General features: G+C 27.2%; 1 protein-coding gene across 1 annotated transcript; it reads right to left on the bottom strand.

Moving 5' to 3' along the window:
* Positions 1-6,938: 6,938 nt before the first annotated feature.
* Positions 6,939-10,546, bottom strand: LOC124943755 (probable rhamnogalacturonate lyase B). The gene is made up of 14 exons (XM_047484227.1): positions 10,500-10,546; positions 10,261-10,330; positions 10,044-10,165; positions 9,904-9,948; positions 9,527-9,754; positions 9,321-9,435; positions 9,060-9,230; positions 8,631-8,777; positions 8,441-8,550; positions 8,267-8,354; positions 8,046-8,187; positions 7,805-7,958; positions 7,391-7,507; positions 6,939-7,302 (listed from the first exon to the last, which is right to left on the bottom strand). The coding sequence occupies exons 1-14, from the start codon at positions 10,544-10,546 to the stop codon at positions 6,939-6,941; spliced, it is 1,920 nt and encodes a 639-aa protein (XP_047340183.1).
* Between the last annotated feature and the right edge of the window lie 9,267 nt (positions 10,547-19,813).

The following is a 19,813-nucleotide window of genomic DNA, read 5'->3' on the forward strand; positions in this document are numbered from 1 at the left end:
GCATTTATTATTAGTACATATATAGGCTTTTGGAAGCTTATATTGGATTTAAAGTTTATCCCCCCGCATGCCACAAGGTATGGCTTGTTTTATGAAAATACCTAGTAGGGATTAGTCCTTCCTGAATAACATTTAAATCTACTCCGCTATCAACAAGGGCGGTAAATGACCTTGTATAATGATTATCTATTAGGAGAAATATTTTTATGTGTCATTTTTGGGATTTAACCATTTCTATTGTGGATAAAAAAATTTCTGAGAAGATATTTTCTTCAATTTCTGCTTTGTTGTCATTATATTGATTATTTTCGCTAGGTTTATCCTCAAGCTTAGTTATTCTAGACTCTTGTATAATATTCTTCTTTTTTAATATCTTAATTTCTTCCTTTAAATTATTAATTTCTTTGTAAAGATTTGTGAGGGTTGTATTCTCTTCTTTGTTTTAAATCTTGTGTCTAAGTTGATTCATTACTTCACTCATAGTGTAAGATTTATTATGATTATTATAATTGAACCTCTTTTCTTTTGGCTCTTCATCTTTAGAGGATGAAGTTCCTTCTTCAGAATTAAACTGATCTATGATCTACATTCTTAATTCTGGGTCTTTGATGGCTTTTAATAATTCAAAAGCATGATTTGATGTTAAAACATTAACTTTCATATCTGAAAATTGAGATATGATTCTATATAATTCTGATTTATCAATATTTTGATCTAGGTTATTTGTTTCTTTTTTAGGACAACTCAATCTTGATCGGCAAGGCTCACATTCAGAGTCTTCCGAGCTTAATTCAGAAATATTTTCATTATCTAGGTCATCTATTTCAGAATCACTAAGTATTGAATCTGAATCAGATTCTTCAGATTCTGAGTTCTGTAAAGTTTGGATTATTAATCTTTTTGTGTCTTCTAGATTTCAAGATTATTAATTTTTTTCTTTGCCCAACAGTATTTTGATGTGTGTTCAAATTTTCCACAGTTGTGGCATTTCTTACTATTTTTGAAATTTTTTGGCTTGTTTTTAACCTTTTCTTTCCTCCTCTCATGTTTTATGTCTGAGTATTTTTGGGGTGGTTTTCTATATTTGTGAAACTTATTATATTTCACCATTTTCTCTCTTCTAGATGTAGGACTATCTATACCAAATTATTGGCAGAATTGACCTAATTGTTGTCTTTCACTTTGACTTTGTCTTTTAATTTGTTGGTTTAACCTTATTTCATTACATAAGGCTAGTCCTTCTTGTATGCAAGTATCTATTAATACACCATATGTATAGGTTTCATATGGTATCATTGAATGACTCTTTTTGAGGTTCCTTCTAACTCTTTCAGCAAATAGGCTAGGGAGGCCGTCAATAAATTTGGATTTCCAATGTACATTATTGCATTCTGGTAGTTCCATTACTCTACTTAAAAAGGTATCTTTATACCATCTAAAATCTGAAAGTGTCTTACACCTTAGATTTTGAAATAATGTTCTAATTGTATCACTATTATCACTGAACCTTCCCGTGAAGTGTTCAATGATGTTAATTGCTAATGTATAAATTGCATGTTCAGTTAGGCTATTGTTTTCTTGTTTTACAGTGTTAAGAATAGAATCTCTATTTTCTTGGGAAAAATAATTGTCTAGTGAATCCAGCAACAATCATTGTTGCTATTGTTTTATCACTATTTTTACTATTTTTACAAACTGTTGAATACATTAACATCCTATGTACTGTATTATAAATTTGTTTGTTTGAATATCCATCAATATTTCATTCATAAATTTTGTTTCCTGAATAACTAATATCAATTGTATCTGTGCATTCTTCATGTAAAACATCCATTGGTGTTGGTCTATTATAGTAAATTTACTCTGTATAGGCTTATCAGCCCATTTATCTATTTTATTAATCTGATCTATGTTTTCCTTGTCTAAGGTCTTAATACTTAACTTCCTAAATTTTTCCTCAAGAATTTTCTCAAATTCTTGCATTGGCCTTAGTTTGAAATCAGATATGATTGGAGGTGGTTGGAAAGTTGGTAAAGCTTCTTTTTCTTTTGGGGTTATTTTTAACGTACCTGGTTTGATCATTTATCAATTTTATTAATTTTTCAATTTTATTTTCCATGGATTGTAATTGTTCTCCTAGAATATTTAGGAACAGACTTGTGTAATTTTGTTGTTCAAACATATTATTGATATGCTTGCATGTTATTGGGAGTGTATCGTTTTCAATTAAATTTTTGTATGGCGCAAAAATTTATTATTTTTTCTCCCTTTTCAATATGGAAAGGTTGTTGAGGTGGATATGTCCCTAAATAGGTTTTCCCTCATTCTAATTTAAAAGTTCTTTCAATTATTGAAATATATTTTTTTACATAGGTGCTTATGAACCAAGAGGTAAAAGGAATTAAAGCATTTTTAGTAGTACAAAACTCATAAAATTCTTTTTCGAATTGTTTTATTTCTGAAATGTGAAAACATTCAAAAAACCATTTTCTAAATTGGGTATAACCCGGATTTTTGAATTCATTAGAAATTATTTTTCTGGCTGAAGAACCAGTATTAAAATCTATTTTGGGTGTACTAATCATCTAAATAGAAAAGTTCATTTCCGACATTGTCGGTTCTGGTTCGTTTAGGGTTTGTGTATTATTTTCCCTAACAATGTTTTGTCTGTTGATAAATAATTTTTCTGTAATTAGAGTTGAATATTCTGAAAACGTTGTTTCTCTTATTTGAGAGGTGGATGCCCTAGATGGGTATTCGACCTTGTAATCTAATGGTGAGATATATGATTTGATAGAACTATGTCTTTGTATTGGACATAACTTTAGGTTTGTGTCAAATCTTACTTCGACACTTCCTTCCTCATTTTGACAAATATCTAATATATTATTATGATTCTGGACCTGTAGTTTTACCGGTACAACTTGTTCTATTTTCCAGTTATCTGGGAACGATATTTCTTCCCATTTAATTGGTCTTCTACTAGTTATGTTTGATTTATCACAATTTGTTTGTATCAAAATTGTTTCATTATTGGGTTTGTCCATTCTTCTACATAGTGGATTTAAAGTGAATAAGGGTTTATAGTATATTCTATAACAAACACACATTACTTCCGATCCGGGAGCATAATTATATCCATGTGTTTTAACATTTAATGTTAGGGAGTCAGTTATATTTACATCAGATAAGGATAATTGTAAGTTTGGGAAAACGTTAAAATAAACTGGTCCCTGAGCTAAACTGGATTGTATTATTCCCATTAGGGATTGTTTCAAATTTAAGTTTCTTCCATCTCTTAGGGCAGCCATAAAGCTCTCTGGTAAACCCTCTAGGGTTAAAGGTTTAAATGCAACATGCACTAGTCCTATATGTAGAAATTTATAGGTTCGTTTATAATATGCTATGTCCATATCTGATAGTAATTTTATTATCATATCACTATTATCTAGTGAAACTGACTCTTCAGTAGTTTTTACTACTTGTTTTAAACCCATTTTTTCAAATGTTCCTAGTTGATATATCAATCTAGGTTCAACTTTTGGAATTGTCCACTTATTTAAGAGGTCTAAATCTTTAGGAATATCATATTCCTCTTTCTTTATATTCTTAATGTTTTTATTTCTTGAGACCATGTTCATTAGATTCATGATTAGTAAGGTGTGTTGATCACTTTTATATATATATATATATATATATATATATATATATATATATATATATATATATATATATATATATATATATATATATATATATATATATATATATATATATATATATATATATATATATATATATATATATATATATATATATATATATATATATATATATATATATATATACTCCTCAATTTCAATTCATTAATCTCCTCTTTTTTATTATCAAAAATCCGTTTTAATTCTTCTATTTTCAATCCAAATTGTAAAAATAATAATAATAATACGATGTAATTAAGTATAGTAATTATTATTCATCATAATTGTTTTTTATGTCAATTTTCTTATTTCGAACACTTTTCTTCATGATCAATAGCTGACCGAGGTGTTGTTCTTCATGATCATTAGCTGACCAAGGTGTTGTTCGTGTTTTTCAATTCAAGAATTAATAAAATAAATAAATATATATATAACATTATCAATATTGTTATTTCATAATTTTTTTTATAATAATATGAATTTTTAATATTTTAAATTATATATAATGTAAAAAATTATTTTTATTATAAAAAACGATTTATTTTATTATTAAAAAACTAAGATTTTAAAGAATATTTCATAAATAGTACCAGCAGAAATTTAAAAAATAAATCGAAAGGAACGAAATTAGTAACCAAAATAATTTCCAAATATTGTTTTTAGTTTAGAGAGCAAGTACCATCTCAAATGCCTATCACTTCAACTTAAAATTTAAAAAGTTTTTAGTATAAATAAATTTGATAACATTTTATATCTTAATATCACTAACTCTTACATTTTAACTATTCTTCTGATTATATTATATATTTATTTTAAATTTAATTATTAAATTTAATTCATCTTATATTTTTAATTTTAGTTTTCTTTTTCTTAACTGTAGTTTTATTATTATTTATGTTTAACTTGTTAACAATTTTAATATTTTTGTAGGAAAAGATTAATTTATTTTTACTAATTTTTATTATTATTTTAGCTTCAATCTATTTACACTTTAGTCTTTATTTATGAAAATATTATTTTTTAGAATAATAATTTAACTATTTTTATTTATTAAAAATAATATATATAATTCATTGATATTTTTAATTTAGATATATGTTAGTTTAAAATTTAAGAATTAATAGCAATTCTTAAGAAAGAAATCAAGTAGATATTATTAAAAAAAACAATATTTTAAAAGAAAAAAAATAAACTGATTTTTATATGGATTAAACTAAAATGAAAAACATTTAAAATGAATTAAAATAGAAAAAAAAAATCAATTACAAAAACTGAAAAATAATAACTAAACATAAAATATTAAAAAAAACATATATGAGTGATGAAAGTGACTATGTTAATTATATTTTTATTCAATTTAGTTTATAAAAAGAAGTGAAATAACATTCTAACTTAAATCCATATTTGTTACAAATTATGCAGTTGATTCTTAAATTACTCATTTATATTTGATTTTATTTAGGATGATATCTTATTTTTTTTTAAATAATTTCTGTGCAGAAAAGACTTACATTCATAATATTGAAAATATAAGTTTATAGGTTCTCCTCATATTCATACTCATATTCATAACATGATTATATCTTATTAGTTAAACTAAGTAGTTTATTACTCAATCAAAATAGAATAAAAACTTATAAAGATATTCAATTATATTTATGTTGTTACACAAAACAGTTAGAAAAGATGGTATACAAAAAATAGAAAAGGAAAAGCAAAACAGCAATTTCTATCTTAACATTCATCTCATCCATAGTGTTCTGAAATTCATTGTTCTTTCTAAATCCCGCATTTCTAACCTCTTGATCCATTTTTTCCTTCTTCTTCTCTTCAACTTGATCATAAACCCATTTCAAATCTTCAATTTTCTCATCAATCTCAGCCGAAAAACGATCAATTTTCAGCTCCAACTCCTCAAATTTCTTCATCTTTTCTAAATCAATCTCAGCCGAAAAACACTTTTGCAATTCCAAACGAGAAAGAACAACGTGAAGCCTGATCAATTCGGACACAAGGGTGGCGTTATTTGATTCCAGAGAAGCTTTGGACTTTAGGAGATAGTCGATTTGACGGCGGAGCTGGATTAGTTCGTCGGCGCTCTGGTTGTTGGAAAATGCCCGTCCTTCATCCATTGTTTGGTTTGTCCTGTTTTGTTTATTTTGGTTTGGATTTGTTTAGTTTAAATATGTGAGGGTTTAGGGTTTCAGAAGTTGAGGAGGAAGGAATTTTGTGGAATTCGAAGGGATTGGTTAAGACTTTCATATAAAGACGTGACTTTTCAAACCAAATTTAATATCAAACTTTGGACAAATCGAATTTATTATAATTTTATTTTATTAAATTGATTTTAAACTATTTAGTTAGTTAAATAAGCGTCATTCAAACCGCATAAACACCCAAAATTTAAAAAGTAGAGTTTAAATAATACTAAGAGCGAAAATAGAACTTGATAATTAATTTATTATAATTATTAGTTCACACTTTTAAAGTAAAATAATGAACGGTACATAAATTGTTATATAGTATTAGTATAATAAAAATTTAATCTCAAAATTGTTATAATTGATTCTTAATGTAATGTTTAATAAAAAAAAATTCTTAGTATAATGAAGTTATGTTTTAGGGAACATTTTTTTTTTAATTGAGTAGATCTTATAATTCATTATATTATTCATATAAAAGTATAACCTTATCTATACATTTTTCATAAATTAGGCTAGTGTAACTTATTAATGACATTAGTATTATATTTTTGTTCATAAAATGTGTTAGGACCTTATTCATAATATTGTTATGTGTTCATATACATTACAATATTACAATAGATACTACTTGTTATTGATTTATATATATACATGTATATATATATATATGTATATATATATATATATATATATATATATATGTATATATATATATATATATATATGTATATATATATATATATATATATATATATATATATATATATGTATGCGTCGTTTAATCGAACTGATTAAACTTCAACGATTAAATTGTAACTTTTTTTCAATATCGACCACTTGCACATTACTTTCATTAGTTTCATGTTAGCAAGATGAAAATAGAATAAGAAGTAAATATAAAAAGAAGTAAATATATCTTAAGTTATGATTTAGGGTTAATCTATGAGTAAATTATATGACAATTTAGATGAAGCTAATTAAGTTAAACAAAATAATTTATAAATTTCAATAATCTCTACAATTATGGCGTTCTTCATCGCCTGGAAGGGGCTTCGAGACGAATATAATCATACATGAGCCCATTGAATGGAGTTCTTCCTCTAGTTTGTGTTAGATAAATGACATTTTTTCCCGTGTATAATTGACTTCCCCAAAAGGAAACACTATAGAGCCTATATAGTCCATGATCACTATGTCTTGCAATCACATTTTCTGTTCCAATTAAACCGGTTGTGAAAAGTGGTAGCTTTTCATATCTATTCACTCGCACCTGCAACTCAGCCACAGATGCTCCAGCTATTGCCAATTGAAGAGTGTACATCCCGTCCTTCTCAATGTGTTCTAGTCGAAACACAATTTGCCACGTGGTTCCTTCAAACACATTTTTCTGCGAATTTCTTTGTAAAAGAACAAAAAATTACTTCGTGGTTAATTATAACTCATAAATTTAGTTGTGAAATAAAAGCTAGATATACAATATAGCACCTTGTAACTTGAGCAAATAACCAATGTTTCGTGTGGTCACTCGATCCGACAATATAGACAAGATCTCGACGAGGATATATCTGACTATATCGGTACCATAGCCCGTATTGTCTAAATCTGCATATAAAACAAACAAGCCGATTTTCTTATAAATAATCATGTTTTCTAACATTTGAAATTGGAGTTGAAGATGAGTTTAGATGGAAAATAACAAAAAAATCCCATAAATACATGTATAATTATATTATGTTTAAAAAGATGAACTCATCTAGATCAACATTCTTGACAAAAGAAAGTTTTTCTACATAAATTTATCTTCTTTTTATCATTCAGAATCGTCTATAGATCCAAGTATTATCTTTAAACGAAGGTTTGTAAAAGTATGGAATTAAAATAAAAGGATAGATGCCTCACTTCTCGAAACTTTTGAAGATGTAGTTAGAATAGTACGGATCAGAATTAGGTATGTAAAATTCTTGAGAACTACGATCTGGATAACCAATCTCCCATAAAGTCACTCCGACTCTTGGAGGCTTGAACAAAAGGTGGTTCAACCGTGTTGTAAATCCTATAATCAAACATAGTTAAATCAAAACCGCCACAAAAGCAAATAAATAGTTATTCTGAAATCAAATTATTGACAAACATATATTACCTGGTGAAATGGTAACAATATAATCATATTTGTAATCCCCAATCAATCCAGGGACCCAAGCAAATAAGTTGTAATTTCCAGGTCTAACACCTTTAATAACAAAATTCCCTTTATTATCTGCTTTTGTCCAAAATTGATACCACTGCAAGAAAAGTAAATAAAAATCAAATAAAATGAACAAATAATTCAAATTAAATAAGAATATTAGTTTATAAAAAAACCTTGCTTTCATATTGCCATGAACCAGCCTTCCCTGGTGCAGCCAATCCCACATAAGCATAGGCACCTTGTAGAAATTTTAAACTAATAATATGTTCAAAAAAAAATATAATAATGTTAGCACATCTTTATAATGTATCTATTTATAAACTATAAATTAAATTTTATAGTTGACCTACCCGTCTTGAACATTTAATTTTCCAATTAAAACTCCTCGTTGATTCGAGTGAGGGAAATCCGACGAAAGTGGAAAGTTGTATGGCCAACTTAGTGTTTCTTTATACAGCTAAGAAAAAAAAATTAAAAATTCAAAAGTTAAGGCAATAAAATGGTAAAAATATGAAAATGAATTAATAATATATATACCTGTAACTTTGCATCCTCCCACATTGGCCATGTTTTCTTATTGGAGTTAAGATAGATAAAAACAGGACCAAAAACCTTTTTCCATGGTTCTTTGTTTTCAAAGTACATGGCTAGAGGCAATCCAGCATAATGAGTGCTTACAAACATCTAACAAAAGCAAAATACATCAAATTATAACTAGACAATAATTATATTATTTAACTTTGGAAACACTTTCTGAAAATTTTAAGTTTGAACCAAAAAAAGATTTGTAAATGTTATGGGAAAACCTTTTTTTTTTCTTTTTCGATGTTAATTTAAGCCTAAAATATAATTTGATTGAACATGTACTTGTACATTTAATAATTATATTCTATTCAGACTCAAATTTAGCTCCAAAAAGTATTTTAGATAGATAACACGAGAAATCAAAGACTCGATTAAACTCACAGAGAGAGATGTAGGGCCACAATGGGATGTGAGGTCTCGCTTTAGAGGTCCTCCAGTTCGAAACTCGTCACTCGGTGTGATTATCCAAAACCCTATATTTTCTTTTCTACTTATCCATCCATGAACTTTATTATCTTTATTGTCGGAAGCGTATTGATACTTGTCATCGACCTATAATTAAGTTATAATATATATTTAGACAAATCCAACTAAGAACAACATATTAAAACATATTAAAAGTAAATTATTCATTCCACTTACCTCTCCATTTTCCAAGCGAACAGCTTCTGGGTAGTTAAGAGTCTCACCATTTGCTCTGTCCTTATTACTCGGCATTACCTTTTGTATTTCATCCGAAATGGCCATGTAATCAAACCTAGAAATTTGTTACAAATATATGTCGATTTTAACAAAATTGTTCCCTCAATTTGATTTCAAATAAAATAAAATTTAAGGCCACAACTTACAAGTCTTCCCTAAGCTTAAATACGATCCTAATCTGGTCAATCCTTGACGCGGGGAAATAGTTTTTGCGCTCGAATATTCCGTAGGCATAGAATCCAGAACTTCCGCTATGCATAATAAATCTCTTATCGATGTTTAAAGGAGCTCCGCTCAATTTCCATGTCCTACTAAAGGAAATCTCTACTTGGTTTTCATTTTGCACAATGACCTTAAAATGTGTACCATCAGCCCTGAAATTTAATTTGATTAAATGGTTCAATTCAAATGTAATTAACTGCCTATAAATATTAATAATATTAATAATAATAATAATAACCTATCAATTGGTACTGAATGTGTTGCTTCAATGTCAATATTTGATTCTTCAGTATCATAAAACATAGATTTCTCATCACCGTCACCATTCCAAACAACATCCCAATATCTAACAATTAAGAATTATATGTATCTGTACTTAGAAAATGTAGGATAAAATTGTATTAATTTATTAATAATAAGATTAAAATTAATTAGTAATACCCTCTATTGTCCCCTTTGTTAAGAGTATCTAGTATATTTTCGATTCTACCATATCTAATGGCTGTAACATCGCCTTGAGGGTTTGAAAATGTGACGCTCACTATACCGTTAGACATTATCACCTGAAAATTATATTTAATTATGTATTATTTCAATTAAGGATCATAAGTTAAGCTTAAAACAATAAAAGAAAATATTTGTGTTCATCAATAGCAACCTCATTAGGATATACTAGTAACTTCACGGGTGAGACAGCAAGAGCTTCAGTGTCATTCCGCAAAATTCCTCTGCAAATATTTAATTTCATAAATAAGAATAATAACCCAATTTAATTAATAGGTTATTAATTACTAAAATAAATTCTCCAAGTTTCAATCATTATACATTTATCATAATAAGCACTCAAAAAATGATAGAATTTACTAATGAATTACCGAGTGTAATTAGGTAAAGAACCTCCATGGATGATGAAGAACAATTGGGCAAGAATTATCAGCCTCCATGTGCATGGATTCTCCATTTGAAGAAGGGAGATTAAAAAATTTATTTTGAATAAAAACTTGACCATATTATATTATATATATATATATAACTTGATCAAGTGTAGGTCAACAATTAAAAAAATAATATATTTGGAGTATATTCTCAATGAATCTATAACTAGATTGTGTCTATATTTAAAAAATAATATTTTCTTTATTTTTCATTGAACAAAAAATTAAATTATATATTAGTAAATTTGACTAATCTTATCAATTTTCAACCTATTTTATATTTGAAGTATAGTTGACCATTTAAATTGAATCAAATCTCATATGCCTCATATATGGCTGAATATAGCTAGAATATTGATAATAAGTTAGTCTATTATGACCTGATATATGGTGAATTTAAAATAATTTAGAATTACGATATACAAAAAAAGCTTACATAAATAGCAACTTATTTTTATATTTTATTTAATAAAAAAATGTTTGAAATATTATATATAATAAGTATCTTTTTGTATTGTATTTATGCAATTAATTGTTTTAATATTAATTTAAAATATATCAAAATATGAATTATTATAATATAATCGTAAATTTTAATAATTATGTATAGGGTTATATCAAATTATATGAATTATTGAATATAATATATATATATATATATATATATATATATATATTTAATCTAATATGTAGGTACATTTAATTTATCTTAGGTATATATAGGCAGAGCCGACTCTAGGGTAAGCCCAGGCTAGGACAACCCACTCTATAGGGCAGCCCATTAAATAAAATAAAAAAGAAATGTTTAGTATTTTATAATCATAAAATGGTTTAGCTTAATGGTTTTGGGTGAAAATTTAAGTTTAATGAGTTCCAAGTTTACCAAAACTTAATTTTTTATCATTTTTTAGCGGTCAAAATTCACATTTTTTGGGGGGAAAACGGTTAAAACTATTTCATTAAAATCCCAAAAGTGGGAGGGTCAAGAATCAAAGCTAGACAAGTCTTAGCTAGGATTATAAGATGACAATCAAATGACCCTAAAAAACCTGATTAGTAGCAATTAAACATACAAGAAATAAATATTACAAACAAAGATTACAAACTGTATCAAATCCTAATTATCCCAATCACGATTTTTATTTCCATACCAACATGATGTTTCAACATATTGTCTTCCTCTTCCCCTTCCCCTTCCCCTTCCTCTTGCAATGAACGAGGGATGAACTAAAGAGGTTGATGAATATTGCATATTCTCATATTGATTTCTTTCTTTATATGAACTTTCTTATTTGATAGAAAGAATTATTTTTCAGAATTTCTGAGCTCTTCACCTTGTTGTTCTCAACTTGAATTTCAAGATCATTGTCTTTAATTCCTTCAGCTTTATGGCCTTGTTCGGATTGGAGTTTTTTAAAAAATATAGAGAGGGAACAAAGTAATGATTGGTGATGATTTTGAAGAGGTGGTGATTATTTTTGGTAAAAAAGACTTAAAGGGTATTGATATATATGAATAAAATAAAAAATAATAATTTAAAATAAAGGGTATTTTAGTATTTTGGTTAATGAAATGAGTGATGTGATTGTTGAGAAGTGATTGATTGGAAAATTGATTTTGAATGGGTTTTTTAAAAAACCCAAAGAGAACAATGCACATCTTTAGAATCCTCAACAACTTTAGATTCCTCTATATCAACATTGACATTCTCTTCTTCCTCTCTGTTTTCATCAGCAACCACTTCAACTTGATTTGATTGAGAATCATCAATTATCTCTTCAACATGATTAGGTTGAGGATCTACCTCCTTCTTCGTATTGCTTACTTCTTGTACATAATTTTCTTTATCTTCTGTTTTCTGTTCTTTAACCACATTTTGCTCTTTAAAAATATGCACATTTTTATCGTTTTCCTGCATCTTTACTTTCTGACCGTTATGAATTTTCTGATCTTCTTCCTTAGCCAAATCACATTTTGGGCTTGCATGTTGGAAAGTATTGCAGAAAGAGTATCTGTCTGGCCTCCACTCATAAGTGATTTCCATGACAGTAGGTTTTCCTTTTCTGTCTACTACTGTCATACTTTTCGGTAGTGTGCTTCTAGGATGCACCTCAATGCTAATTCTAGAAAATTTTAAGTGCTCTCCTCCTTTAGTAATTGGATCCATGTAGGGGCGGAGCCAGGATTTTATGTCTACCCGGGCTAAAAATATTTTCACAAAAACTAATATATATAAAATTTTTTTTTAATAGTCCATGATATATTAAAAAATATAATTCGTTAAGCACACAACGAAACAAAGCATGATATTAGTTCATTGTCCAATCTCACGTTCACCATCAACAATAGAACGAGCAATTTCATTAGTTTGAACTGAATGTAACTCGGTATTACGTTTTGAAGAAAATGTAATAATATTGATAATAGTCGTCATATTCGAAAGAAAATGCGTATATAAAGATCTCCTTTTCAACGTCGATGAGCAAAATAATACACATAATACGCATAAGGGAAATCTTTAAGAATTATAGAGATTTAATAACTAGTGAGAAAAAAATCCAAATTTTTAAAGTAACTATTATTGTTAGGGATATATTTTTTTAGTTAAACTGAATAAATTATATATAGTTTAACGTAGATAACTAAATTTAATTAGGAAGGAATAAGTTATATGTTTTTTAATTTGGAAGTGATAGATTATATATTATTCAGTGGGTTATTTATTTAGGAATTAATAAAAAAAATTAATTATGAATAAATATATTATATAATATATTAGTATAAATTCTTATCTATTTATTTAAAATTAATTATTTAAAATTAATAAATTAGATTTAGATTGTTTAAATATAATAAATATATTATAGAATATATTAGTTAGATTTTGGACATATTTAGCTAAATATATCTATAGACATATTTAGTTAAATATATTTATCTAGAATATATATATTTATATAAATATATTTATTAAATTTGGTGGGTCTCCGGGCTATTAGATATAAATTAATAAAGTAAGTACTTATATGATTATTAGTAATAAGGACATAAGTCCCTCCGGAGTAGTCTGGTTGCAGTTCTTACTTGCTCCTTCCCTAGATCCATATATAATAATCTACTCAATAAACCTGCAAAATGACTAAGGACTTCAGAATTGTAGATATGTGTAGATATATTTCAGAGCTTGAACCATATTTGTGCAGTTTCTTTTGGCTTACTCAATAGGTTCAAGTTTTCAGACCATTTTTCTAACTTCATACTATATATGTATGCCCATTTTCTAGAATTTCTTCTAGATTAGATCCCTTCTTAAATTTAAAGAAATATAAATCGTGGACATTTGCTGAAATCTTCTCCAGCCATTTTCCTTCCCATTGCTTCAATAGTCCATCTTTAGTAATTGGGATTGATACTCTATTTTTCCTTATGTAGTTTCTCACAACTATATTTTCTCATTCCTTTATATAGTTTTTCTCTACTTCAGTAGGAAATTTAAATTCAAATGGAGAATTCATTACCTCCACTTTTGTCTGTGTATTGCCCAAGTAGATTTTTCTTTTATAAGAATGATCTTCTGACTTTTTTGCATTTTTGTTCTTCCAAACTTCATTAGTTTTCCATGTCGAGTTGCTCCTGATAGTATATGACTTAGATTTGAGAGTCTTCATTAGTTCATTTATTGTAGCAACTGATCATTGAACAATTTCTTCATAATCTTCCTTTTTTAACAGATTCCAGTCTTAAAGATAGTGGGTGTTGAGTTGAATTGTAATCTGCAGTGCTTTCTCCACTTTTGGAATACATAAGGAGCTTTGTTATCTGATTCTTGAGCCCAAACAGTTTAGTTCTTTCATTATAGCGTATCTTCTAAGCTCATTCATTATTCCCTTGTTTTCCTGCATTATTTTCAATAGGAATTTTCCCAGCAGTAGTTGGAGCAGATTGCTTAATTGTGTTGGTATCCTGCTGTTCTTTGATAACTTCTTCAGAAATTCTTTCAAATTTTTTGACTGTTGCTTCCTTAATTCCTTTCAGCACAAAATCCCTAACTTCTTTTGATTATTATTTTTGTTCTTCCTCTTCCCATAATGACAGAGACAGTAATAGAACAAATTAATTACAGAAACCCGAAAAGATGATCAAAAGTAAACCGCAATTGAGGGCAAAATCTAACAGCGCTTACAAATGTACAAGAAACCCTAGACAATATTGGGATGCCCGTGTCGATTGTCCCGTGCCGCCTGTGTCTCCTGTGCCGATCGTGTCATGCCGCTTGTGTCGATAGCGCTTCCTTTGTTTAATGGTAATTCCGATGTCGATTTGATTTCTTACGGTGCGGGACAATATCGTGTCGTCCGTGCCTTTGTGCCTATCGTGGCGTTGTACCAATCGTGCCGTCTGTGCCGATTGTGTCGTCCGTGCCGATCGTGCCGCCTATGTCGATCGCGAATAAAATCTCCAGAGCTTTTCTTTCTCTTTTCTGATTTAGTTTTTTTGGGGTTATAGCCTTGTTCACAAATGATAGTTTTTTAAAGTCGGGACCGTATATATATATATATATGTATAGTGAATTTAGTCTAAAACATTACACAAGGGTTAAACAGGAATTTAATTTACTTGATTACTAAAGGTAAAACCTTGATATAGAACTATTTGACTGAATTGTAAAACATAAATAGTCAAAAAAACATGTTTATTTAAATGAATAAATAGTAGATATATATAGTCAGACACTCATATTAAAAAAGAGTAAAATATATAAATATTTTATATGCCTATAATATTAAATTTATATATATACTTTTAAATAGTATATATACCTACAAATACGGGATAAAAAGTCACTAATAAATAAATTTATTTTAAGACTTCAAATTGGAGTAGGGTCGTAATTGAAATAGTGTCCTAACTTTAAAAAAAAAGTAAAAATAAGAAGGTTATATTAATTTTAAACATGGCAATATATATATATATATATATATATATATATATATATATATATATATATATATATATATATATATTACAATGAATAATGTAAGTAAAAAGTATAATATACAATCTCTATAAATTTATGTATTAATAGTAGTTGTGACAAAAAGATAAAAGTAACATCTTAAAAGAAAATTTAAAATATGCTATTAAAGTGGGAGGTTAAGAACAGTGAATTGTTGTATTTGTTTACTAAAAAAAGCTAACTCTTAAACCTAGTTTAAGAAAATAAGAATAATTAATAAATTTTCATTTAGAATATTACAAAATAAATAAATAAAAAGAACTATTGCCAAAATTATTAAAATTAGTAAAAACAAACTGTGAATATTTATTATTTACATAGAATTTACACCTGATTTTGCAAAAGATCATTATGCTCTTGCAAAACTTAAATGTTTAGTAGCAATATTCACTATTGTTAAAATTCTAAATTATCTAATTATTTTTGTAATTTTTTAATTTTGTTATTATTGATTGTGACATGTTTATTTGTGAGACAAAAGTTATTAATGTTTACATCCTCTATAATCTATATATATATAATGATGCTTAATTTTTAAAGTGTCCGGATTGCCGGGTCGAGAACTGTGGTTAATTTGGATACTTGGGTCGGATTGTGGGTTGATCCGTTTTTAAATTTAAAACGGTTAAAAATAAAATTAAAAATGCTAGAGGTATGTTTCGAACTTGCAACCTAACAAAACAAGTACAACTCTTTAACCAACTAGGCTACAAAGACTTTATATTTTAAACACAACACCAAATTTGATAAACGCGGGACGTTTTAATATTAATATAAGTTCAACTTTTTAACTAACTAATCTATATATATATATATAATGATGCTTAATTTTTAAAGTGTCTGGATTGCCGGGTCGAGAGCTGTGGTTAATTTGGATACTTGGGTCGGATTGTGGGTTGACCCGTTTTTAAATTTAAAACGGTTAAAAATAAAATTAAAAATGCTAAAGGTATGTTTCGAACTTGCAACCTAACAAAACAAATACAACTCTTTAACCAACTAGGCTACAAAGACTTTATATTTTAAATTCAACACCAAATTTGATAAACGCGGGACGTTTTAATATTAATATAAGTTCAACTTTTTAACTAACTAATATATATATATATATAATGATGCTTAATTTTTAAAGTGTCCGGATTGCCGGGTCGAGAGCTGTGGTTAATTTGGATACTTGGGTCGGATTGTGGGTTGACCCGTTTTTAAATTTAAAACGGTTAAAAATAAAATTAAAAATGCTAGAGGTATGTTTCGAACTTGCAACCTAACAAAACAAGTACAACTCTTTAACCAACTAAGCTACAAAGACTTTATATTTTAAATTCAACACCAAATTTGATAAACGCGGGACGTTTTAATATTAATATAAGTTCAACTTTTTAACTAACTAATCTATATATATATAATGATGCTTAATTTTTATATTTTCCGGATTGCCGGGTCGAGAGCTGTGGTTAATTTGGATACTTGGGTCGGATTGTGGGTTGACCCGTTTTTAAATTTAAAACTGTTAAAAATAAAATTAAAAATGTTAGAGGTATGTTTCGAACTTGCAACCTAACAAAACAAATACAACTCTTTAACCAACTAGGCTACAAAGACTTTATATTTTAAACTCAACACCAAATTTGATAAACGCGGGACGTTTTAATATTAATATAAGTTCAACTTTTTAACTAACTAATATATAATGATGTTGAGTAAATGAATACTTGTGTTGGATTGTGGGTTGACTCACCCATAAACTTAAAACGGTTAAAAATAAAATAAAAAATGTTATCCGTAATTTTTTTTCACGGTTTTTATATTATACTCGTGCAAATGCACGGGCTAAATGCTAGTTAAATGAATTTCCCTTCTAAAAAAAATGACAATAATGATCATAAAAGCAATGAAGACTTAATATACATTAAAGAATTGGAAGAAAAATAATGAGATGGCCACTTGAAATGGTAAAACACCTTAAAACAATAAAGTAAAAGGTATATTTGCAATGGATCAAATCATGAATCAAAGGATTATAATTTATAATTCTTTTTGATAAATCTTTATTCATTTTCAAAATAATGAACATTAGGAATTCCATAAATTTTCTCGGCTCTTTCAGGGTCAGTCTTCCCTAAGGCAGGCTGTAACAGTTATTTGACTGAAGGCAGAAGTTAGAAGACGGGATATACATTTTTATTGATTTTCTTAAAATCAATTGACAACGGTTTCAAATAAAAATTATATTATTGTTTAGATTATTAATTTATGACAAAATTTAATTGTTTTTACACCATTATTTTCAAAAGCTGTCAAAGTATTATAAATTTTTTTTTTAATTTAAAACGATGCCAACATGTAAACCGATGTTAATTTATTGAGTCACTGCTTACAGTCCCACACTGCGGCACGTGCTAAACTATGGGATTTCATATGACTATCATTTTATGGTTATTTTATTATTATTATTTTTCTTGCAAGTTAGTTTCAAATGTTCAATTAGAAGATTGGACAATTAATATTATAAATGTGTTCAAAATATAAAATTTATTTATGTGTTATAAACTTTGATATATTTATATTTTCTAATAAAATAATATAGTTTTAATTTATTTGAATCTATTTTTTTTCTATTTAATTATAATTATTCAATTATGTAATTTTTATTTTTATTTTATTTATTTGATCTTATAATATTTATTGATTTAATTGGATATTTATTAAATAATTTTTTGACATGTGATCTTTTGATCATTAATTTTAAATCAAAAAAGTATATCTTTATTAAATTATAATATAAAGTGACTTTTTTTTTTATCAAAATTATAATTATTTAATTAATTTTCGCAATGTAATCTTTTTATTATTTATTATTATTTCTACGAAAGTATTCCAGTTCCTAGTAAAAATGTACAATTAAAAAACAAACAGTACAAATTAACAAAGTCTTTTAGAACTATCAATATTGATAATGTTCCTTCGACCGGCCGGTCTACCAACATCAGCGGCACCCATCATAGATTAATAAAACTAAAATTACAAGAGTTAATATATAAATATATATATATATATATATATATATATAAATACGATAAAATCTTCATATAAAAGTAATTATAAAATATATTATATATATGATGGAAGATAAAATACACAATTTAAATATGATAGATAAAAATTTATAGGAATATATAATACGAGAGAAAATAAAATATAATATTAATAAGAAGGAAAATTAATATACATAGATTTTAGGTAAGGGAAATATTTAATATTGGTTTTTAAAATATTGATTTTTGAAATAAATAAAAATATATATAATTATTTATTTTATTATAAAATTACAAAATTTATTTGTGAGACACTATGGAAAAAAAAATTATTTTTAATATATATATTAGGAGAGAGAAAATAAAATATAAATTAATTATTAATTGAGACTTTTGATAGAAACGGTCACTACTTCAAATCTTCCGAAGGTTTATTTTAACAATTTTATGTTGAAATCAATGGAAAAAACAGAAATCATTCTTTGCCTGATAAATCAAAGTTCTTAAGTTCAATGTATTAACTTGGTCTAAATAGGAATAATAATGGTGTTTATGAAACTGAAAATTTCTCAAGAGTTGTTATTCGGCGTATCACTAGCAGGGAGAGCAACCAATGGAGCTGGAGCCCGAGCAAGAGGAGGAGATGGAAGGGGAATCGTCGGAGTTGGAGGGGGGCAGACATGATCAATGGCTAAACTCATGAACTCTGGATATGGGCTCGGATGCCTACATTGCTCATGTTGCCATTTCAAACTGTGTATATATTTATATCAATGTAATTAGAATGATAAATTGAAACATAAAACCTAATCTAATATTAGAATCATGTTTATAGCTAGTACATACCTTTGACTCATTAAAGTTTTAATTCTTTCTGAACTTAAGTCGGGAAAAGTGAGCTTGTCGATGAAAACCGGGTTAGCTTCTACAAGCTTCTTGAGCTTTATCATCAACTTCTTACGAGATGCACTCGTGTCTCCATATGCAGACAACGCCTTGTTTTCCCTGCACACTTGTAATCATTAGTTTCTCGATTCATTCATGATTTAAGATGTTGTCGTGTAATTGTGTTCCTCAATAGAGTTAGCTCTAATACAAATTGAAAATTATGTAAAAATAGTATACAAGAACCATAATTGAACAAGAAACAAATTCGTAGGATAATATATATTTATATATCTTTGAAAGTAATAATATAATAGAATTACATTGGATGTTAACTAA

Source organism: Impatiens glandulifera, chromosome 6 (assembly GCF_907164915.1).
Source record: "Impatiens glandulifera chromosome 6, dImpGla2.1, whole genome shotgun sequence".
Taxonomy (NCBI): Eukaryota; Viridiplantae; Streptophyta; class Magnoliopsida; order Ericales; family Balsaminaceae; genus Impatiens; species Impatiens glandulifera.